This window comes from Tupaia chinensis, unplaced genomic scaffold (genome assembly GCF_000334495.1).
Source record: "Tupaia chinensis unplaced genomic scaffold, TupChi_1.0 Scaffold000028_1, whole genome shotgun sequence".
NCBI lineage: Eukaryota > Metazoa > Chordata > Mammalia > Scandentia > Tupaiidae > Tupaia > Tupaia belangeri.
The window spans coordinates 6211530-6236333 of NW_006159458.1; the positions used below are offsets into that span (position 1 = coordinate 6211530).

General features: G+C 39.6%; 1 protein-coding gene across 2 annotated transcripts in view; it reads right to left on the reverse strand.

The window, feature by feature from the left end:
• The window catches only part of IRAG2 (inositol 1,4,5-triphosphate receptor associated 2), a 78820-nt gene extending 55700 nt beyond the window's left edge, over positions 1-23120 (reverse strand). For both annotated transcript variants that reach the window (XM_027771053.1, XM_027771052.1), the window contains exons 1-5: positions 22963-23120; positions 12773-12887; positions 12169-12337; positions 2325-2386; positions 519-599 (exon numbers count right to left, since the gene is read on the reverse strand). In XM_027771053.1, the coding sequence (XP_027626854.1) occupies positions 519-599; positions 2325-2386; positions 12169-12337; positions 12773-12887; positions 22963-23111 (576 nt within the window). In that variant the 5' untranslated portion in view covers positions 23112-23120. The remainder of the gene's footprint in view (positions 1-518; positions 600-2324; positions 2387-12168; positions 12338-12772; positions 12888-22962) is intronic.
• Positions 23121-24804: the final 1684 nt, after the last annotated feature.

Here is a 24804-nt window from a genome sequence, read left to right on the forward strand (position 1 = left end):
ATCCTGACCTTGGCAGCATAAAAACACACTGGGTGGGGGCCAACAGGTAGTGTGGTGGTTAAGGTGGCTGGACTCCCACATGGCTGACTGTGGTTTGAGTCCCAGACCTGGCAGCTTGCTTTCTCTGGTCAAATTCAATAAAATAAAATAAAGACAATAAATAAAATAAAATAATTCTTAAAAAAAAAAAAAAAACACTGGGTGCATGTGCCTGTGTGTTCAAAATCTCAATGAAATGAAGAAATGGAAGAAAAGGGAGTGTGGTATGAACACACCCAACTGGGGTGATGCTTTTTCCCTCGCCCCTCTGTTTTTCCAACTCTTTCTAGTGAGCACACACACCTGCTGACAATTTTTTTTAAATGAAAAAGAAAAAAAATAGACTATTGCTGCATTGATAATCTCATGAACAGCATTATAGTTTAGACTTCTAATACATATTGGATTTAGCTTTCAATTTCAGCATACAAATTGATTCATAATGGCCACTTAAATAATTTCAAAAAACTTACACTTACCAACTTTTCTTGAAGAGGCTGTTGAATTGTATTTGCACAAGTCAGGAGAAGGGAGTGTGAAAATTCTTCATCTAAACAACTCTGTCGAGGGAAAATGGTAGAGACAAAGAATGATGAAAGCGTCAAAGAGACGAAACACATTAGACTTCATAGAAGGTAGGAGTTACCCCAGGTGGGTAAAACTGACCAGTTCTTTGTCACATATTCTACTTTAAGGGAACATATTTGTAATTATAAACCTCTTACTATATTTTCCCCATTACTCCATTAGGAATGAAATCCAAAGATTGAATAAGGAACTTAATCATTGAAATCTTTAGGCAGAGACCAAAGAATCTTATTGGAGACATAACTCAGAATTGTGAAAATGGCATCTGTGAAATTTTTATAGCAACAAAATGTGGCCTTAACCTAAGATATAGATAGATCATCTTTACCACAGCTGTATGAGGATAGAAAATGGTATTGGTATTCTTGAGATGATTAAAGCATCTTTATATCTGGAAATTTCCCAGATCAGCTTATTGTAGGGGACTTTCTAGACACTTGACTATCTCAGTCTTCCACACCAATGATTCACATCGCCCCAGCTCTACTTAAACAGTTGTGTCTGTGTTGTGCCTGAGAAACAGACACATGCAACTGTCATGGTTCCACTCTCCCACCCACCCTTCCTTCCTTTCTTCCTTCCTTCCCTCCCTCCCTCCTTCCCTTTCTTCCTCCTTCCCTTTCCTCCATTGCCCAACTTGCTGTTCTCTTACGTTTTTCACTTACAAACAAAAAGGAGATTTACTAAGTATCATGAGAGATGATGCATTTAACACTACCACGGATATTGTAAGATATCCAGACAGAGAGAATTGGAAGTTTAATTCAAATAGGAGAAAGAAAAAAGAGAATGCAATCATCAAAGCCTATCCAAGTGCCAGTGCCACAGAGCAATGGCTAAGCACTGTGCAGACGGAGCTGGACCCCATACGGTCCATCAGAGTTCAAGTCCCAAGTCCCAGCCCCATTGGCTTGAAAACCATGCAGGGTTCATGTGGGTGCCCCAAATCCTGATGGGAAAAGGATTGTGAGGTGGCCAAGTCCTGAGGGGGTGGGGAGGGGTGTGCTCTCTCTCTCTTGCACACACAATTCTGGCATTAAAATGTAAAAAAAAGCTTTTGGGAACCAGCAGTTAGTGTAATGGCTATGTCACTGGACTCCCACATAGTCGACGGTTCACGTCGACGGTTCACGTCCCAGACCCGGTGGCTTAAAACTCACGCCAGGCGCATGTGCGTGCGTGCCCAAGATACCGAGAGGAGAATGGAGGAGAAGGGATTGCAGAGTGGTCATCTTCCCTGGGGAGTGATTTCTTACTTTCTGTCTCTATGTCTCTCTCTGTCTGTCTGGCGAGTGCACGCGCCCTATAGCAAAAACCTCTCAAAAAAAAAAAAAAGCTATTTAAAAATACCCAAGTTTTAGCATATGATTTTTAAATTGAAGGATGCACCCTTACTATCAGAATGAGGTGCCTAAGACTGGAAAACTGGCTCTTTGCAATTACATTATCTGGACAAAGGAAGTTCTGAAATGCTTTCTCTTTGGAAGATGTTGCCAGGACCACTCAGTAATGTAAGTTCTCCTCTCTTGCTTCGTTAAGTGCTTTCAGTGTTACAAGAACAAAGTCCACCAAAGCATTTTCTTCTAAATTGGTTTTAATTCAATGATTGAAAATATTTTGTGTTGTAAGTTAGTTTCAAACCCTTATACAAGGTGGACATCTTCCCCTAGTAAGTAAACATATCACAGGATTTTTACCTGAGACAGCAAGCTGTGGAGTCGCCCTTCAATTAACTTCTTTTGAAGTGATTCATTTGTTGCTACAAAGAAAATTTATAACCAGCTCAATATGAAGAATGTTAACTCCTCTTTTTCTTAATGCATTTAATTGCTTTAGAAGCTTTTTATGACTTTTAACTAAGGCCTGTAGAAATATAAGAGGGAAAACAATGCCTTCCGAGAATGGCATCTTCAGTTTATGACTCAGAGAAAATGGAAAAGCAGGCTAGGAGAGCTAAACCACTATCGCCCTTGGGTATTTAAAATTAACTTTGGTAGATGCAAGTGAGTTGTCTTCTAGAAGTGAGTCATAGAATTTCTCAATCTTAAACACAAGGATGCATCTTTGAGGTCATTCAGTCTAACCTCCTACCAATGCAGACACCCTTTCTCCAAAACCCTCTGTTGGAATCTCAGGATCTTATAAGCAGATCTGAGATCGTAAGGACACTGACTTCCAGAGGACTGAAAAGGTAACGGGTAGACCATGGAGCTGAGATTAGACTCACCCTACAGTGCTCAATTCACTGTACCATCTAGGGAAATTAAACATATTTGTCTTTCTACTTAATTAAAATATGCTTCCCAGAATTACAAAGTAACATATTACTTTACATCCCATACTCTGAAATATAGCCAAGAACTAGAAAATAAACCTTCATCTTTTCAGCAACCAAAATAGATGTTGATATCCATACTCCTTTATTCATGTGGCAAATCTCACGCTTTACAGTGTGCTCTGAATTTATTAATAATTCTCACAAGCTCGATGCCTTCTCACCTCACAGACAAGTCAAAGCAAAAATTAAATGAGGGTATGAAGCTCTGCAGGATGGAAGCATATTAATAGCTACTATTATTGTTTTTATCATCAACAGCCAGGAAGATTACCAACAGGATATACTCTCATGTTCAAAACACATAGAAATCTGGTACTTCTGGGACTAGTAGATGGTATAATGGTTATGTCACTGGATTCCAACATACTCAAACATGGTTTGATTCCTGGACCCGGCAGCTTAAACTCACACAGGACACACATGCATACATGCTCAAAATCCCAAGGGGAGAATGGAGGAGATGGGACTGCAGTATGGCCACCCCCTCTGGGAGGTCATTTCTCACTGCATGCACCCTATAGCAAAAATCTCTCTTAAAAAAAAGAAAAAAAGAAATCTGGTACTTCTTATTTTATAGACTTACAGATTTTTTTTTTTTTTGGAGAGGTGTTTTTTTTTTTTTTTTTTTTGCTAAAGGGCATGTGCACTCATCAGACAGAGAGAGACAGAGAGACAGAAAGCAAGAAATCACCCCCCAGAGGGAATGGCCATGCCGCAATCCCTTCTCCTCCATTCTCCTCTCAGGATCTTGGGCACGCACGCACAAGTGCCCAGTGTGAGTTTAAACCACCAGGTCCAGGACTCAAACCACGGTCAACTACACAGGAGTTCAGTGACATAGCCATTACGCTAACTGCTGGTCCCGAGACCAACAGTTTTATATCTCAATAGCCTGAAGATATTCTGAACTGAAAATAAATCAATTTTATGTAAAAATAAATAGATAATCTAATTTTTTAAAACTTTTTCAGGAGAAAAGACTTTGTAACTTCAATTCGGTGAAAATTACCCATGCAAAACTTTTATTTCATAGGAATCTTTCTTCGTAAAAATTACATCATTTTTTTTTTTTTTGGAGAGGATTTTTGTTTTGTTTTGTTTTTGCTATAGAGCACATGTGCTCACCAGAAAGACAGAGAGAGACAGAGATAGAAAGCGAGAAATCACCCCCCAGGGGGCATGGCCACACCGCAATCCCTTCCCCTCCATTCTCCTCTTGGGATCTTGGGCACACACGCATTCATGTCCGTCGTGAGTTTAAGCCACAGGATCTGGACCTCGAACTGTGGTCAACTACATGGGAGTCCAGCAACATAGCCATTACGCCAACCGCTGATCCCCCCAAAAAATGACATATTTTTCAGCTAAACTCAACATAGTATTCCTAAGTCCACTAGGAGAACTTTTCTTCTAAAATCTCTAACATACTGAAGTACTTAAATTTTTTTTTTGCTAATATTGAGAACTCTAGTTAAGACTAAATTTCTAAAAATTCTCTGTGTTAGAAGTCAGACAGTGGTACAGTGGTAAAATACAGCACTCTGTGGGGCTGACACATGCAGGGCAGTTCCAGGTTCACATCTAGAGACCTCCATGAATACACTGGATACATGTGTGCCCGTGATCTCAGGCTGGCTGAGGCTGGGGGGGGGCGGGTCTTGGCACTGAGGCCCTGTTGGGGATACTCTCTCCTCATCACTCTCGCTCTTTCTCATGTCTCTTTTGCTCATGGAAGGAAGAAATACATTTAAAAGAATTATTTCTCTGAGACCAGCAGTTAGCATAATGGCTATGTCTCTGGACTCCCATATAGTCAACAGCGGTTCAAGTTCCAGACCTGGTGGCTTAAACTCACACGGAGCGCGTGTGCGTGTGTGCCCAAGATCCCAAGAGGAAAATGAAGGAGGAGGGATTGCAGCATAGCCATCCCCCCTGGGGGGTGATTTCTCACTGTCTGTCTCTCTGTCTTTCTGGTGAATGCATTCACCCTATAGCAAAAACCTCTTAAAAAAAAATTCTCTCTCTGTTAACTATTGTAAGAAACAAGGCCCTGTCCTCCTCCTGATCCATGTAAAGAAACAGGCACCAAAGCTTTTGAAGTTGCATTGTATGTTTTTGTGTCTCCAAAACACAAATACAGAATACTGTCTTAGAATTACCAAACTAAGCTTGTGTTTCAGAAGAAATAATGAGTTAGTGTAAGACTGTCTAAATTGTCCATCTGCTTGCCCACCAGGCAGTCTTGGGTTTTAGAAACCATCTATCTCAAGCATTCAAATTGAATGCCTTATTTCAGCAGATGTTTTACGTAATGTGCAGCGACTATTTCCATACTTTCCACATGGCAAAACAAGCTGCCTTATGACTCCAATTTGCATTCACCTTTGCATTCTTTATGTTTGGAGTTGGACTCGCATGTCTCTAGATAACATGTAGGTTTCATACAGAAGCAAATAAAACCATGACCACTGGAATCCCTGCTGTTGCCATCTGTGATATAGAAAGAGACCAGGTGTCGTGGCTATGTTGCCTTTGAAAGAAACAGATAAAGCAACTTTCTAAATGACTATGTGATGAGCTTTCAGGTAAGGACCTCACAATTAATTGGCTGTTGAAAACCAAAATTGTTAACATTAGAATGGTAATGTTGGCTCTCAAGGATGGTTCACATTTACAGAGTACAGACCTCTGTAACACAATATGCTCGTGACCGAAAAATCCTCATGTTCTGTAAAATTGTGTGTAGAAAATAGCAGAGTTCATGAAAAACTACAGACTGAAAGGAGATATTCACAAGGCATGTATCTGTCGAAGGATTTATATCTAATGATAAAAGGACAAGCAAAATAATTTTTAAATGGGCAAAGGATTTAGATACATCACAAAGAAAGTGTACAATGCTAATCATCACGTGACAAGGGCTCAACATCATTAACCATCAGAATAACACAAGTTCAAATCAGAGTGAAACACCCAGTAGAGTGGCAAAAATGAAACAAAAGTGATACTGCCAAGTATTAAAAATGTGGAACACCTGCTACTCCCACACTCGGTGGTGGGAGTAGGAAGTGCTATAAACACTATGGACAATCGCTTGAAAGTTTCAAAGGGAAAAAGAAAGAAGCAAAACTTTTAAGGGACACAAAAATGGAAAATGATCTGTTGACAATAATGTGCATGAGAATACCTTTAACTGGACTTATATACACTATAGTCGTGCTGGGAAAGTTCGTTTTGCAAGCTGTAATGATATACAGTGATTGAATGTATAAAAAACAGAAGTTAGAGCTACTATCCTATGACCTAACAGTTCTACTTCTAGATTTTAACTCTAGGTGAAATAAACACATGTATCCAGGGGCCAGGTGTTGCTGTGCACTAATGTAATTGGACCCACAAGAGAAAGGTCCTTGGCTCATGTCCTTGGACCTCCCTGAGTATACTAGGTAGGTGCCTGTGATCTGGGCCCATTGGGACTTGGGTGGATCATAGTGTGAAGACCCTGGTGAGGGTACCCATTGCTTACACTGTCACTTACTCACACTCAGAAGAAGTAAACACAAGTTTAAAAAAAGTCCCCACATAGACTTGTGTGTAGATGTTCCTGGCAGTTTTATCCACTATAATACCAAATTACAAATGGTTTAGATATCTAATAATAGGAGAGAAGATAATCAAATTGTGGGTAGTCATAGAAAGAAATACAACTCGATAATAAAAAATACTACCAATGAGCACAACATAGATGAATCTCAAAAATATTATGCTGAGGGAAAGAAGACAATCACAAAAGAAGGACATATTATATAACTGAATTCAACAATAGCACAGACTAAATCAACCTATCAGATCAGTGCTTGCTCCTTGCAGTGGTGGAGGGGCAAGGACTGGGAAGTAGCACTAGGGAACTTTCTAGGGTGGCCAAAAGATCTGTGCTTTGATGTGCATTTATCTAATACTTAAGATCTGAACATTTTCTGACATGTTAATTACACATGAAAAAAGAATGAACAGTTACAGGAACAAAAATAATACAGGGTATACGAGATAAAGAGAGTTAGGAAAAAGAAACCACTAAAATATGCAACATTATAGCCAGAGTACCAACAAACACAATTATGAAATTACAGTACCTAGGAAGTGGTTCACCTCAGATGTGCATCTTAAAATGCCTCACGGAATATGAGAAGTGCACAAAAACAATGGAATGAAAATGCTGGAGATGTTTTAACAGGAAATGTGAGTGGGATGTTAAGAAAATACAGATGAGTCTGACCCTGTAGCCTGGTGGTTAATGGAGCCAGACCCCACATGGTTGAGCGCAGTTCAAATCCTGGTGTGTGTGTGTGTCTGTCTGTCTGTCTCTGTCTCTGTCTGTCTGTCTCTCTCTATATATATATACATATAAATATATAAATATATATATATATATATATATATATATATATATCCAAAATTCCAAGGGGCATAACAGGGATTGCAGAGTGACCACACTGCATTGAGGATTCTCTCTCTTTCTCTCTCTCTTTCTGATGAACACACATGCCTTTTGGCAAGAAAAAGAAAAGGGGAGGGGGAAGGGGAAGGGGACGGAAAGGGAAGGGAAGGAGAAGGGGAAGGGAAGGGAAGGGAAGGGAAGGGAAGGGAAGGCAAGGCAAGGCAAGGCAAGGCAAGGCAAGGCAAGGCAAGGCAAGGCAAGGCAAGGCAAGGCAAGGGAAGGCAAGGGAAGGCAAGGGAAGGGAAGGGAAAGGAAGGGAAGGGAAGGGAAGGGAAGGGAAGGGAAGGGAAGGGAAAGGGAAAGGGAAAGGGAAGGAAAGGGAAAGGGAGATAGAGCTTTGAGACAGTGGGGCTGCCAAGGTGAATATAGGAGGGGGTAAGGTCTGCCACAGCTGAGGGCTCTGCCAGGCTGCAACTGAGGTCTTTTTGGAGAGAGGCCCAGGTGTGGATCCTAGTTTTTAATCTTCTCACAACAAAGCTGAAAGGGTCCCTGCTGCCTGTTTAGCAGCCAAGCAGAAGGCTCTTTCCTTTCCAGCTGAATGGGATCCATTCCTACTGATCCAGATCCTATCCCAAAAAATCCTGACTCACAATATACTGTCCCTGTTAGATTAATATGTCATTCCCCGGTCACCAATCACAAATAAGATCATTCATGTTACACAGACGTGATGTAGAAGAATATCTACACCAAATATAGCCAAGCTCTTGATACTATTTGCATTTGCTATATTGTTTGTAATTTACAACATTATTTAATGAAAGACTTGGGGCGATTAAGTGATTTGCCCAACTTTAACCAACTACTCTTCTGTGATCTTTGAGTCAGAACACAGGTTTAACTTTAAAACCCATGCTCCTAATCATTACACTAAACTTTCTAAATAGATTATTTAATCTATACCAGCATTTTTTCATTGAGGATAACTTGGGCCTCCAGTCCATCAGAGCTACTGAGTAAGCTCTATTAGGCTTTGGCTTTCTCCTCAGCCCTCACCCCAATACCCTCTACCTTTGCGTAACTCAATTACCTGGATCTGCCTCACTTGTTTAGCTCATTGCTCCGTTTACTGACTGCTCAGGTCTTCTCTCTCATCTTTCGTCCCTCCTCAAATCCTTCTGGCTGGTACCTCTCCCATATCTCCTACCCGTCCTGCTAAGAATAGCAAGTTAGAAGACAGTTGTCAGTGAGATCATCTCATGGAAGCCTTCTCTGAACTGTGAAGTTCATATGCAGATAATTATGGTCAAATAAGGAATTACAAAATACTAGAGCTCCTCAGGATCTCCCCCCAAGCAAATATTGATGGTTCCTAAAGGTCTTTTACATGAGTGACTCAGGGCCAGCTTGTAGCCTAATAGTTAAGGGAGTCAGACCTCCCATAGTCAACTGCAGTTTGAGTCCTGTCCCCCGTGACTTGAGAGACACCCAGGGCATATGTTCCTGTGTGGCTAGGGTGCCAACAGGATAGAGAAATGGAGGAGAAGAGACTGCATATGATTGACCATGCCCCACTGGGGATGCTTTCTCCCTTCCCTCTCCCTCTGTCTCACTCTCTGGGGAGCACATGCATCCTCAGACAATTAAAAAGTAATAATAATAAAAAATGAGTGACTCAATGAAGATTTCATGTTAGATAGGGACAAGAGACGGTGAATAGTAAAGAAATGATAGTTTGGATTAATTAGTTTAAGTTTCCCACATACCCTAGACCTAAAAAATTTAAATTTCCTGGGACCAGCAGTTAGCGTAATGACTATGTCACTGATCTCCCATGTAGTCAACTGCGGTTTGAGTCCTGGACCTGGTGGCTTAAACTCATGCCAGGTGCGTGTGTATGCATGCCCAAGATCCCAAGAGAAAAATGGAGGAGAAGGGATTGTGGCGTGGCCATTCCCCCTGGGGGGGGGGGATTTCTCGCTTTCTGTCTCTCTTTCTCTGTCTTCCAGGCGAGCACACACGCCCTATAGCAAAAACCTCTCAAAAAAAATATTAAAATTCCTTTTAAAGCAAACATCCATTTATAACCCAGTATTGCCTGTGTTAACAAGATACTCACATATACATGAAGAAGCAGGAGATAGAAAAGATACAAGTAATGACTCCAAACTGGCATGGTTCTAGTGACAGACTTCATAGCAGCAAACATGCACACTAATTACCTCATAAATCGGTCTGGTCCTGGTGGCAGTTGAAAATCTGAACGTTGTTTACTCAATAGTAAGTTCAGGATTTAGTGTCATAAACAACTTCTTTCAGTTTGTGTACATGGTGATCACGGTCATTGGCCTAAACATTTAAACCAACTGAATCCTCACTCTCTGCTGAAGAAGTTTTCTACATGGATCAGAAATCAAGTGTCTTAAATACTTGATGAACTTATTAAGCCAGCCATGGAGTTTCAGAACAGCTAAACGGATTTAAATATTTTTATCTTCTGACTCAGAATTCAAATGTCTGACTCAGAATACAAACAGCTTGGGGTGGCAGTGGTCATGGAAGAACGTGTGATGAGTTTGTGTGATAACTGTTTTACCTCACTCACATTTGTTCAAAGTCTATCCAGAACATCTTCTATGTAGACTATCTTGGAAATGTGCTACCTAAATTTCTTTCTTCTCCCAAATGTTGATTTTTTTTTTTAAGAGAGATTTTTGCTATTGGGCAAGTGCACTCACCAAAGAGACAGAAAGCAAGAAATCACACACACACACACCCCGAAAGGGGGGATGGTCACACCACAATCCCTTTTCCTCTATTCTCCTCTTGGGATTTTGGGTACACATGCACATGTGCCCAGCATGAGTTTAAGCCATCTGGTCTGGGACTCAAACTGCGGTCGACTACATGGGAGTGCAGTGATATAACCATTACACCATCTGCTGGTCTCCCAAATGTTGATTTTTTTAAAGAGCATTATTGGATAAATCATCAGAAGTTGGAGCTGGTTGGTGGCATGGTGGTTAAGGGCGCTGAACTCTCACATGGCCCACTATGGTTCAAGTCCCAAACCTGGCAGCTTACTTTCTCACTTTCCCTCTCTCTCTTTCTCTCTTACTCTTTCCATCTCTGGTCAAATTATAATAAACAAATGAAATAAAATAATTCTTTTTTAATAATTGGAAAAAAAGAAAGAAAAACCGTCAGAAGCAAATGGCCTTAATTACAAAATCCTGATATGCATGCCTTTTCTTTGGACATCAAAAGACACAAGCAAGTAAGGGGGGGGTCATAAATCTGGGCAGGTTGGGAGTCACTCAAGACAGAAAAGAGGTGGCTGCCCTGCTTTATCCAAGCAGGGAAAACATAGATATACATTCAAGTCAATGCAGCATTCATTGGTCTTTCTCACTATTTAAATAAATTATCCCCTGATGACAAACAGGGAAGACCATAGCAAGTTCATATGATCAAGGATTATACTTCAGGATAAGTTATGTTCACTCTCTCAAGGAGGTATCACAAAGAAATCACGGGGGTTGGGCAGGACATAAATTCTTAGCTCTTTATAAAACTATGGGGTAATGTTAATCAGAAGGTAAAAGTAGAGCAGAAGACTAGCCTTCTAAGCACAGTGTCTAAAACTGACATGACTTAAACCACGTTTGCAGGGCCTATTATTCCTAATCACAAGAGAGCTTTCTCCAATGCCCTCTAAGCAGTAGTAAAATAAAGCACCGGCTAGGTCCTTTCAAGCATGTCTTATGTTTGTCTGAGACTCAGAAAACTATGGAAAACCAGCAAGTTCATAAAAGTTAAAACATCACAATAAAATGTTGAATAGTCATTGCTCTTTTAAAACTAGACAACTCACACTCCTAGGCAGCTTTCTTAGGTAACAGTAGAAAAGGTACAATAAATCCAAAATGAACACAAACCTGCACATTTTCAACTCTAGTTTACCTTGAACTTATATTTAGATGTTTGTTACTCAAAGCAAAACCTTTCTACAAAAAGAACATTTACATAACCAGAACAAGAAACCGGCTGAACAAAGCTGTTAATCAATAAGCTTTATTTTTTAACGTACTATGTCCCTAGAATAAAACAGGTTTATGAATAATCTGACATGTATAATTTGACAGTTGTCTTCTCACATAAATTCTTAGTAAATGCTTATGTACTATTAGGTAATACAAAAAAGAGATAGCTATTCTAATTTTTTAAATGTAAATATGTACATAAAGAATGCATTGAAATTTGAAAAGAATCTTCACATATATTCAATAATAACTCAATGCACATTGAATGTGTAATTATTTTGCCTAGTCCTGGAAAATTACCACTTAAAACAAAACGGAGGGTTGAGGCCTATTCTACCATATGATGGGCAAAACCAAGTTAATACAATCAGAGCAGAATATGAAACGATCTCTAAGTTCACATATCATGCATGCAAGCTTTTTCTTCTTGTTTACCTACACAGATATTGAGAAGTTTGGTTTAATTGGAAAAGAAATAACAGTCACAGAGGAATCCAGCTGAAAACAAACAACCCAACAGGAAATTTAACGGTTAAATCTATGTATCTAGCTACCAGGCAAACCTCTCTGACAGATCCACAATATTCCCTTCTCAAACCCTTTCACTGTAATAAATCCAGGGGTACCACAGCAGCTGTGACCTAGATAAACGACCGTAGTCCTTCTGCACTCCCCCCTTAGGATGAACTGAATTAGGACACAAATGAATATTTGCTACTTACTTTTCAGTTTCCTCGTTTTCTGCTCACGTATCTGGCAAGTCTTCGATAGCTCAGTATTTACAGTCTGGAGGTTCCGTTGTTCCGGAATTGTTCCTGCTTCCTCTAATTCATGCAGTAAAGACTTAGCTTTTTCACTGACAGCGTGGGTTGCCCAATCTTGATCCTTAACCTGGATACATACAGGTAATACTGGATTTTAGCAGTGTAGCCGGGACAGAAAGCAATTGAGCACTCACTCCTATTATGCACACGAAACTGAAAATGTGTTTTTCTTCTCAGGGAAGTGATAAGCCTCTACTGAACTTCTGCAATTCTGTGTTTGCATGGCTTGGTATGCCTGAGCTATTTCTACAGCAGTGGAAGTCCTGATATGTCAAGTTGCCTCTTTCTGCAAAGTTGCCTCTTTCATCAGCGGCTGTTGACACCGCCTCTTTTACAACTCCCCCTGTACTTCCTCCGCTCACTGGTAGTCACTAGGGACTGCTCTTCACAGTTCCTCTTTGCCTTTTTATGTTCTTTTGGTTCCTCCTCCATTTTTATTTCATGGTTTTAAGGACATGTGAAGAAACTCCCCCCAGATGTAAGGTAGCCGAGGACCACCTACCTGTTCTTTTGCGTCCTCCGGTCTTTGGCTAGCTTCTCGAAGTTTCCTCTTGAGGATGGCTTCCTGGTTGACAGCATCTTGTTGCAGTTGTTGAATGACTTCTAGTTGTTTCTGACTGGAATTTATAAAAAGAAAAGGTCAACCACAGGCTGCCGGTGACATTTCAATGAAGAGTCACCCTGAGAAGTTGTGACAAATTCAAATTTGACATACTTCCGCAGAGATCAAAGGAGAAAGGAAAAGCATTTATATATATAAATGCTTCACAAATAGACAGTCTGTCTTTTTTTTTTTTTTTTTCCAGCAAAACCATCAGATTGATCTGACTGACACTCTCACTTTATAGATAAGATACTTGGCTTCCTATTTCGCACTGGTAGGTTCAGTTCCCCATAAGCTGTATTCAGAATTCTTAGCACCAGTTAGCAATTGCTCAGCGGGTGGCTCTACGAGGAGGTCAGATGACAGGTGCAATATTTACATGTCACAGCTAGCTTCTACAGAAAAAGAACGGGGGAAGAGGGAGGGTTGGAAAAGAAAATGAAAGAAAAAAAGAACTTCATTTCATGATCTCAGCCTTTCTTCTAAAGGACTGGCAATTATGGGCATAAATACGTGCTGTGAACACAGGAGTCTCCCCAGGAACCCAGAGGAAAGCTGGCTGTTGACATTTCCACTGCAGTCGTGTCTTTTCTAAAGCCTTTTCCTCTCCTTTTTCCCCAACACAAATCTCTCTGTGTCCTAATGTTACTCCTCAGTTGGTTCCAATACAAATCCCCCCAAAATATAAAAACACACTCACTGGTAGCTGCTGAGATGATTTAATCTGTGCTAATGGTAATATGGAAACAATTTGGCTTGCATGAGAACCTTGACTCAAAGGGATGACAACTTCAGGAGTTTCACGGAGTGAGAAAGATATGGTCAGGCTTAGGCCTTTTGCATGCCTCTCAAGGTTAATATACAGTCGAAATCCCATCGTACAGTGGCATAAATCCAGTCCTGGTTACAAGGACTACATCAGAGGCCTCAGAGAATAGGCTCACAGAATGCTTTACAGTTATGGTAAATAGTAATCCTACAGCAAAATAAAACTGCCTAAATTGCCAGCCACGTTCTACTGAGCATTCCATAGCTTATAGTGTTTGTTTGCTTCTTAAATGATGGCAAGAACACTTAATGTAACATCTACCTTTGTAAAATAGTTTTTAAGAGAGATTTTTTGCTATAGGGTATGTGTGCTTGCCAGAGAGACAGAGAAAGACAGAGACACAAAGCAAGAACTCACCTGCCAGGGGTGATGTCTACACTGCATTCCCTTCTCCTCCATTCTCTTCTTGGGACTCTGGGCACACACGCACATGTGCCTAGCATGAGTTTCAAGCCACTGGGTCTGGGACGCAAACCATGGTCAATCATGTGGGAGTCCAGTGACATAACCATTTTGCCACCTGCTGGTCCCTACCCTTGTAAAATGTTAAGTGTATGGGTCAGCCATGGTGGCACAGTGGAAATACAATGCTCTGCAATGCAGAGACCATAGTGGAGGGCCCTGGGCCAAGAGAGATCTTGAGGTCTCTCTCTACAGCATCTGGTGCACGTGCAAGTGCCTGTGACCCTGGCCAGCTGAGGTAGAATCGCAGCGTGAAGATGCCCTTGGTGGGGGGGACATCTCTTCCTCTCATGAAGAGATTTAAAAATGTCAAAAATCTTTCAGTTACAATACAGTGTGGTTAACTATACACATAATGTTATACAGCAGATCCCTAGAGCTTATCCACCTTGCATCACTGAAAGTTTATAGCTGCTGAATAGCAACTCCCCATCTCCCTCTTGGCCCAGACCCTCACAACTACCATTCTGCTCTCTGCTTCTATGAGTTCCATTACTTCTGATACTCATATAAACGGGATCAGGTGGCATTTGTCCTTTGTGACTAGTTTATTTGTCATAATGTCCTCCAGGTTTATCCATGTTGTCGCATGTGGCAAAATGTCCTATTTTAAGGTTGAATAATAATCTACTATGTGTATATATGTATATACATGTACATGTATATACAAGTGTATACATACATATACACACATACATACCAAATCTGTTTATACATTGATCTATCAACATTTGTTTTCATATCTTCACAGTTGTCAGTAAGGTTACAATGAACATAGAAATGCAAATAACTCTTCAAGATTCTGACTTCAATTCTTTTGGACAAATGCCCAGAAGTGGAATTTCTAGATAATATGATAGATCTATTTTTTTTTTTTTTGAGAGAGAGAGTTTGGCTATAGGGCACATGTGCTCACCAGAGAGACAGAGAAAGAGAGACAGAAAGCAACTAATCATCTCTTGGGGAGAAATCACCTCTCAGGGGGGATGGCCATGCTGCAATCACTTCTACTCCATTCTCCTATCAGAATCTTGGGTATGCAGGCACACATATCTGGTATAAGTTTTAAGCCACCAGGTCTGAGACTTGAACCATGGTTGATTAGTTGGGAGTCCAATGACATAACCATTATGCCATCTGCTGGTCCCTCTATTTTTAATATTTTGAGGAACTTTGGGACCAGCAGTTAGTGTAATGGCTATGTCACTGAACTCCTATGTAGTCGACCACAGTTCGAGTCCCAGACCCGGTGGCTTAAACTCACGCCGGGCACGGGTGCGTGCATGCCCAAGATCATGAGGGGAGAATGGAGAAGGGATTGTGGCGTGGCCATGCCCCCTGGAGGGTGATTTCTCACTTTCTGTCTCTCTGTCTTTCTGGTGAGCACATGTGCCCTATAGCAAAAACCTCTCAAAAAAATAAATTTTGAGGAACTTCCATATTGTTTTCCACAATATCAGTACAATTTCATATTCCTACTAACAATGTATAAAGTGTTTGAATCTTTCTGCATCATTTCTCTACATCATTACCAACTCTAATATTTTTAAATATATATTTAATAGACACACTAAAAGGGAGATGATAACAAATTGGTTGTGGTTTTAATTTACTTTTCTCAAAGGATTTGTGACATTGAATATCTTTTTATATGCCTGTTGATCACTCATATGTCTTCTTTGTTAAAATGCCCATTCAAGTTCTTTGCCAATTTAAAAAATCAGGTTATTTCTTTTTTCTTATGTAGTTGTTGGAGTTTTTTGTACAAGTAGTCTTTTAAAAGCACATGGAAGGCTAGCCAGTGGCGTGGTGGTTAAAGTAGCATGATCTCACATGGCCAACTGCATGGTTCAAGTCTCAGATCTGTGGCTTGAAAACCACACTGGGCACACGTGTATGCATGCCGAAAATACTGAAAGGAGGGAAGAGATGGAGGAGAAGAGAGTGCAGTGTTGCTTATATCTCATGGTGGGTGCTTTCTCACTTTCCCGCTCTCTTTCCAGTGAGCACATATGTCTACTGGAAAAAAATAATTAAGTGCATAGAAAAGGTATATCATGAAAAAGCTATGCATGGATTTCAACTTTTTTTCAGACCACAGTAAATTTGTACTTCAATTCCATTTCTCCACGAACTTTTCAAAGTTCTCACATATATATTGGGTAGTAATCTCTTACCAGATATATGGTTTATAGATGTTTTCTCCCATTCAATAGATTGTCGTTTACTCTGTTAATTTTTTTTCCTTTGCTGGGCAGAATCTTTTAGCTGATAGAGTCCGTTGTGTCTATTTTTGTTTTTACTTCCTGTGTTTTTACTGTCATACCCAAGAAATCTTGCCAAACCAATGTCATTAAGCTTTCTCCCATGTACAGTTTCAGGTCATAAGTTTAGCTATTTACTAAATTTTGAATTGGATTTTGGTGTGTGGTATAAGGGTCCAATTTTATCCTCTTGCCTACGGATATTTTTTAACACCATTTGTTAGAGTCTATCTTACCCCCTATTCTTCTCTCCTTTGACACCCATGCCAGTGATCACTTGATTATGTGTGCATTTATGGGTTTACTTCTAGGCTGTTTATTCTGTTCCATTGTTCTATATGTCTTTCGTCATGCCAATACCATATTGGTTTAATTATTGTAGCTTAGTAATATATTTTGAAGTTAGAAAGTATAATACTTCCAGATTATCAAGACTGTTTTGCTATTCAGGGTCCATATGAATTTAAAAATTCTATTTCTGTAAAATATGACATTAAGGTATTAAATTTTTATTTATTTATTTATTTTAGAGAGCATATATACTCACTAGAGAGAGAAAGGGACACAGAGAGAGAGAGAGAGAGAGAGAGAGAGGAGAAAGCATCCTCCCCCTATGGAGACTAGTTATGCTGTAATCCTTTTTCCTCCACCTTTCCCCCCTTTCAGTATTATGGGCACACACACACATGTGCTGCTGGGTCCAGGACTTGAACCATATTCTCAGCCATATGGGATCTGATTGCCTTAACCTCCAGGCCATGGAGCTGGCCTGCTATTGAGAATTTTCATAGAGGTTGCACTGAAGCTATGGATTGCTTTGGGTAGTATGGACATTTCTACATTATTATTTTCCAACCCATAAACAAGAAGTATTCCCATTTATTTGTGTCTTTAATTTCTCTCATCAATGTTTCATACAATAGTTTTCTGGATATGTATTTCACCACCTTGTTCAACTTATTCCTAAGTATTTTATTCTCTGATGCTATTGTAAATGAGGCTGTTAATTTCCTTTTCAGATAGCTCATTGTTAATGTTTATAAAGAGAATAGATTTTGTATCCTGCAACTTTACTGAATTTAACAGATTTTTTTTGTGGAATCATTAGAATTTTCTACACATAGAATTATATCATTCATAAACAGATACAATATTACTTCTTCCTTTCTGATTTGTACTCTTTTTATTTATTTTTTCTTACCTATATGCTCTGGCTAGGACATGTTTTGGTACTATGTTGAATAGAAATGGTAAGAATGAGCAACCTTGCCTTGTTCCTGATCTTAAAGGAAAAACTAAGATTTTCATGTGTGAGTAAGGAGTAAGTATAGGCTTTTCATGAATGACTTATGTTGAGGTAGTTTCCTTCAATTCCTAGTTTGAGAGATTTTACATGAAAGACTTAAATTTTCTCAAATGTTCTTTCTCCATCTACAGAGAGGATCATGTGATACTTGCCTTTCACCCTGTCAATGTGGTTTATGACATTAATTTATTTGCACATGTTGAACCATTCTTGCTTCCTAGAGATAAATCCCCCTTGGTCATGATGAATGAGCTTTAAGAAGCTCTATTGAGTTCGAGTTGCTCATATCTTGTTGAGGATTTTTTGCCTCTAGACTCATCAGGAAATGGCCCAGAGTTTTCTTTTCTTACAGTGTCGTTGCTTGGCTTTGGTATCAGGGTATGTTGACTTCATAAAATAATTTTGAAAGGATTCCTTCCTCTTCATTTATTTTTCATTTTCTTTACTTTCTGGTACATATATTTTTTTTTCTTCTTTTTCTTCTTTTTTTTTCTTTCTTTTTTTTTTTTTTAGCATTTCAGGATTGACATAAATCTTTTTTAAATATTTGGTGGTAGAATTACCAATAAAGCTGTCTCATCTCAGGCTTTTATTTTTTGGGGATATTTGATTACTGATTTAACCTCCTCTCATTAGTTATAGATCTGTTTAGATTTCCTACTAGTATTTCTTCATAATCCATATTTGGTAGATTTTATGCTTCTAGGAATTTATCCATTTCTTTAAGGATATCCAGTTCAATGATAGTTGTTCATAAACGTCTTTTATGATCCTTTGTATTTCTGCAGATTCATTTGTGATTTTCTTCTCATTTCCATTTCTAATTTTGAGTCTTCTTAGTGTAGCTAAGGTTGAGCCTTTCAAAACAATAACTGTTACTTTTGTTGCCTTTTGTACTGGTTTTCCATTATTTTTTATTAATTTAATTTTATTATTATTTCTGCAATGCCAAAGGACATGTGCAAGAGAGAGAGAGAGTGAAAGAGAAAATTCTCTCAGCAGAATGCAATATATCACAATCCTTTTTCCTCCAATTTTCCATCCCGTCAGAATCCTGGGTACATAAGAACACACTCTGTGTGTTTTATAAGTTGCCTGGACTTTTCAGTTTGTCTGTTCCATCATGTTGGATTTGGCTTCCTCTCATAGCACTTGACTACTGAACTTCAGGGCTGGCCAACTCTTTCTTTCTTTTTTATTTTTTTGGCCATAGGACGTAGACACTCACCAGAGAGGCAGAGGGCAAAAAAGTGAGAAATTACCTCTGGAGGGCTGGCTATGCCCCAATTCCTTCTCCTCTTGAATTTTAGGTGCATGCACACACACACACACACACACTACAATTTTCCAGCTACCAGGGCTTGGACTCAAACCTTGATCAGCCATGGGGGAGTATAGCAACATAACTACTAGGCCATCTATACTGGCCCTTATACTTCTCTCTCTTTTTTTTTTAATATTTATTCATTCATTTATTTCATTTTTTAAACTTGACCAGAGAGGGACAGAGCGAGAGAGAAAGAGAGAGAGGGAAAGTGAGAGAGCAAGCCTCCAGGTCCAGGCCTTGAACCATTGTCGGCCATGTGGGAGTCCAACATCCTTAACCACCACACCACCTGCTGGCCCCTATATTTCTCTCTTAATACTGCTTTTGCTGTGTTCCATAGATTTTAACATGTTCTTTGTCTTCATATGTTTCAACAAATTTTCTAATTTCCTTTTGGACTTTCTTTATTGGCTTATTGGTTGTTGAAAAGTGTGTCGTATAATTTGTAAATATGCCAGTTTTTCTTCTGATACAGATTTTCATTCTTTTTGTTGTTGTTGTTGTTTTTAATTTGCGAGAGGCACATGCATTTGCCAAGAGAGACAGAAAGAGTGAGAGCAAGAAAGCATTCCCCATGGGAGGTGGTCATGCCACAATCCCTTCTCCTCTTCTACCCCCTTTTGGGATTTGGAGCACAAATGCACCTGGTGTGTTTTTCAAGCCACCAGGTCTGCAACTGGAACTACACCATTCGCCACATGGGATCCAACCACCTTAATGTTACACCACACCACTGGCTGGTCCTTGCTAGGGATTTCTAGTTTCCTTCCACTGTAGTAGGGAAATGATTCTCGACATGATTCAAACTTTTTTCCTTTTTTTTTTTTTTTTTGGAGAGATTTTCGCTATAGGGTGCGTGCGTTGACCAGACAGAGAGAAACATAGAGACAGAAAGCAAGAAATCACCCCCCAGGGGGATGGCCACGCTGCAATCCCTTCTCCTCCATTCTCCTCTCGGGATCTTGGGCACACACGCACACACACCTGGCTTGAGTTTTAAGCCACCAGGTCCAGGACGCGAACCACGATCGACTACGTGGGAGTCCAGCGACATAGCCATTACGCTAACTGCTGGTTCCCACACTTTAATACTTGTTTTGTGACCTAACATGTGACATACCCTGGAAAACATTATACGAGCACGTAAGAATACATATTCTACTGCAGATAGGTGAAATGTTCTGGGTATGTCTGTTGCATCCACTTGATCTATCATGTTGTTCAGGTCTCCTACTTCCTTGTTGATTTTCTGTCTGTAGTTTCTATTCCTTATCAAAACTACTATTGCTGTCTTCTATTTCTTCCTTAATTCTGGCAGTGTTTGCTTTATATATTTAGGTGCTTTGATGCTGGGCACATAGATACCTGTAGTTACTGTATCTTCCTGATGAGTAAACTTTTTTTTATCATTATGTACTGTCCTTGTTTCTTATGACAGATTTTCTCTTACAGTCTGTTCCCTCTGATAGAAATGTGTTACCCCTGCTCTCTTTTGGTACCATGTCACATAATATCTTTTTCATCCCTTTACTTTCAGCTTGCATGTGCCCTCCATCCTTGTATCATTCTCTCTTCTTATCCTGCTTTAACTTTCTCCAAATCACTTACCATGCCCTGGCATTATGTTATATAATGATACGTCTGTTCCCCTCGGTAAGTGTTAGTTTCGTGGAGGCACAGAACTCTATCTGATTTCCTTCAAAGGGGAAATTTTAAAAGCCTGGCAAAGAGCAGGCACTCAGAAGAGCTTTGTATGAATCATGACTTGCTTTTCTGACCAAGTCCTCTGAAAACCTTTTTCCCATTCACTGCCTCTCCTTGACCCACTCAATTCTTTCCATTCCTCAGTGCTGGAGCCTGTCTCCCAGAAGAATGGAAGCCTCTCTTTGTCAGCGAAGAGCCCCTGAAAATCGACCTTTAATAGATATTTCCTACTTCATCTAAACACTCTCATCCCCACAAAATATTCCACTTAATTTCTTATTTATGGGTAAAATCTATGGTCAGATCACTTTGTATATAGCCTCTACATGACTTTGTTTTAAATTATGTCCATACAGCAGGAGCTACAACAGTCCCTAGGTTGGTACAGTGCTAGGTTCCCAGAATATTCTTAATGAATAACTGCATCAGATGTGAGCAAGCCAATGGTGGGGGATTAATAGTTGAAAGAGCACAGGCTTTGAAGCTGGTTGTACCTAAGTCTGAATCCCAGTTGTCACTTAATCTCAGCCCATGATCTTGGACAAGTTATTGAACCTTTCTGGATATAAATACACATCAAATTCTTAGCATCACATTCAATATAGTAACTTCTAGACAAATGAAATCTATTATTATCTAGCTGGGCTGCTTGCATATCTAGCAGGATAATTTAGGAGATTAACTCACTCAGAGATGACCCTAGTGCAGATTTCTCTTCAAATAGTTGTTTGTGGCTGTACAAAGTTTTTGGCACTCCCTTTTACGGAGATGGCCACTTAACCCACACCTCCAACCACCATGGGGAAGTCTGGGTTCCCTACTTAGGGAAAACAATATGTTTTCCTAAGAGTTCCTTCTGGTATTAAACTCTCTCTGGTATCCAGTTTCCTTATACTGGGAGAAATAAAATAATTTCTTCTAGCTCTTTGCTTTAAGCTTACCTTAGTCTCTAGCTACATTTTCTTAAAAACTGTGTCCAAGTTCTATATACACCCATGATAGATTGTTCAAAAAGCTTTCCGTAAGTGAGTGCTAAGTATGGTACTAGCAACTATGCCAACGGTTGTAAATAAAAAATATAAATGCTGTCCTTGTTTTGTATGTGGTTGACAAAGTGTAAACATTTTAAGGATTTCCCCCATAATCATAAGAATTAAATCTTGAAGAAAGATAAGATGGTAAGTGACTTTATCCTCTTTTCTCTGTGACCTCATTTATTGGGAATTCTGTTGACTGGTGCCCACTGGGAAGCACCATGGACTGAGATGGAACATAGAGCCCAGTGGAGTAGGAGTCAACAGAGCGGCTTCAAGTTCTCATTCTCACAATAATAACTGTAGGCCTTGATCGATTCACTTTATCTCACTATGTCTGTCCTCTAAAATTATAGATAAAGAATCTCTTAGACCCCTTCTGGGTAGAAAAATTCTATGTCTCAGGACCAGCAGATGGTGTAATGCCTACATCACTGGACTCCCACGTAGTCGACCATGGTTCAAGTCTCAGACATGGCGGCTTGAAACTCACACAGCATGCGTGTGCATGCATGCCCAAAATTCTGAGAGGAGAATGGAAGAGAAGGGAATGTGGCGTGGCCATCCCCCCCCCACCCGGGGGGGGGGGGAGTGATTTTTTGCTTTCTGTCTCTCTGGTGAGCGCATGCATTCTATAGGAAAAAAATCTCTCAAAAAAGAAAAAAAAAAAGAATTCTGTTTCTTAAGTCCAAAAATCTTTCTCTAGGGAAAAATAACTCATTATCGTGGTTTCCAAAGATTTATAAAGTTTACCATTTGCAATTTTGAATGTATCAGTCAATGTTGTACTATTTCATAATTCAGAACTGTCAATGTTTTCTCTGAAAAAGTATCACCTGAAATTAATGTATGCAGTTGTAAAAAGTAAATTGAGGAGCCAGCAGGTGACATGGTGGCTAAGGTGCTGAATTCCTATATGATCAACCAAGGTTTAAGTCCCAGATCTGACATCTTGCTTTCTCACTTTCCCTCCCTCTCTCTCTCTTTCTCCCCAGCTTTCATCTTTCTTGATGAGTGCATGTGTCCTATTGCAAATTTAAAAAATAATAATAAATCAAAATAATAATTCTAAAAAACAAAAATGTAAATCGAATTCCATGGCATAATGATAAATATGTCATGTATCTAAATCATGAGTTTCTCATATTTATATCATCATTACCTGGAAAGTAGTTCTTTTCTGAAATAAACACATTCTAGTTTGAATCTCTTCAAAATTTCTATTAACTTGGCAAATTCCGTATCAAGAGATTCTTTGTGGTTTCCCAAGCTGGTCAGCATTAATATGCAAAGACTTAGCTTCTCTTTCATGATATGTTTGAATTCCTATAAGAAAAGTTACACAATAAACTTCAGTACTCCAGTGTTAAATATAAGCAAATAACAAGAGGCTATGTATTGATAAATGCAATGGCCATTCCCATCCGAAGAGCATTCACTGCTGTTGGATCCCAAAGTTAGAATTAAATAGGCACCAATTCTCAAATACCAAAGATTTATTATCCTATTGGTTGGTTATCTCATTTACCAAGTACATTATTAAGTACCTACCATTGTCTCAAGGTAGTGGGCTCTGAGCATTTCCAGGCATCACGTTGCTTTAGATCCGAATATGATCAAGTTATGCAACGAAATTAGTATTTGTGGATTATCATGTTCAAAAGCAATTTTTTAAAAAAAGGTTAGATTGGTAAAAAGAGTTGAAATTTACATTCCAGAGTTTACTTCTTTCTTTAGCTTAATTTAGGGAGTTGATGTACTCTAGAAAGTAGTCTATCAATTGAAATGTAGAAATTGTAGGTGATGGATAGATAAAAGAGATGTATTTGAGCCAACCCAATGGCCTAGTGGTTAAGGGAGTGGGACCCCACTTATGATTTAAGTCCTAGAACCAAATGTTGAAAAACAGACTGGACACCTATGCACATGTGCCCGAAATCCTGAAAGGATGGAGAAATGGAGGAGAATGGACTGCAGCAGAACCACGCACCACTGGGGACAGGGGGTACTTTCTCTCTCTCCCTCCATCTCTGTCTATCTCTCTGGTCAGTGCACATGATCTCTGGCAAAGAGAGAGAGAGAGAGAGAGAGAGAGAGAGAGAGAGAGATTTCTTCATATATGTGCTTCCTTTCTAACAAATCTAGAAGTTTCCATTATTCCGACATTCTGCTGCTTTCTGAGATAATAAAACTGTCAGCATCTCAGAACAAAGATTCCTTTACACAACTGTCATCCTGCCAAAGCTAGGGAATTTTTCTAAGACGTTTTTGCCTTAAAGCACATGCACTTGCCAGGGAGAGAGAGAGAGACAAAGACGAAGACAGAGGCAGTGAGAGGGTACATGAGAAATCACCCCCTGCGGGGGGAGATGGCCATGCCACAATCCCTTCTCCTCTATTCTTCTTCTAGGATCTTGGGCACACATGTACATGCTACTGGTAAAACTTTCAAGCCACCGAGTCAAGGACTTGAACCACCACTGTCCATGTGAGAGTCCAGCAATGTAACCACAACGCCATCTGTTGGCCTCAAAGCAAGGGAATTTTAATAGGCCAAGGGGGAAAAAAATCCATGCTTAGAAAAACAAGGAAAAGGAAGAAGATGAAGAGGATGAAAATAAAGATGATGATGATTAATAAATTGATTCTAACAAAGTTGTTTTTCTTTGTCTATATAGCATTTAAGTACCCCTGCATACAACTCACTCCTATTAAAGAGAAAAGAAATTTATTTTATTTTGGAGAGGTTTTTTTGTTTTGTTTTTTGTTGTCGTTGTTGTTGCTTTCGGGTTTTTGTTTGTTTGTTGGTTGGTTGGTTTTTTGCTATAGGGCGCATGCACTCGCCAGAAAGACAGAAAAAGACAGAAAGACAGAAAGCTAGAAATCACTCCCCCAGGGAGGATGGCCATGCCACAATCCCTTTTCCTCCATTCTCCTCTCAGGATCTTGGGCATGCACGCACACACACACACACCTAACATGAATTTAAGTTACTGGGTCTGGG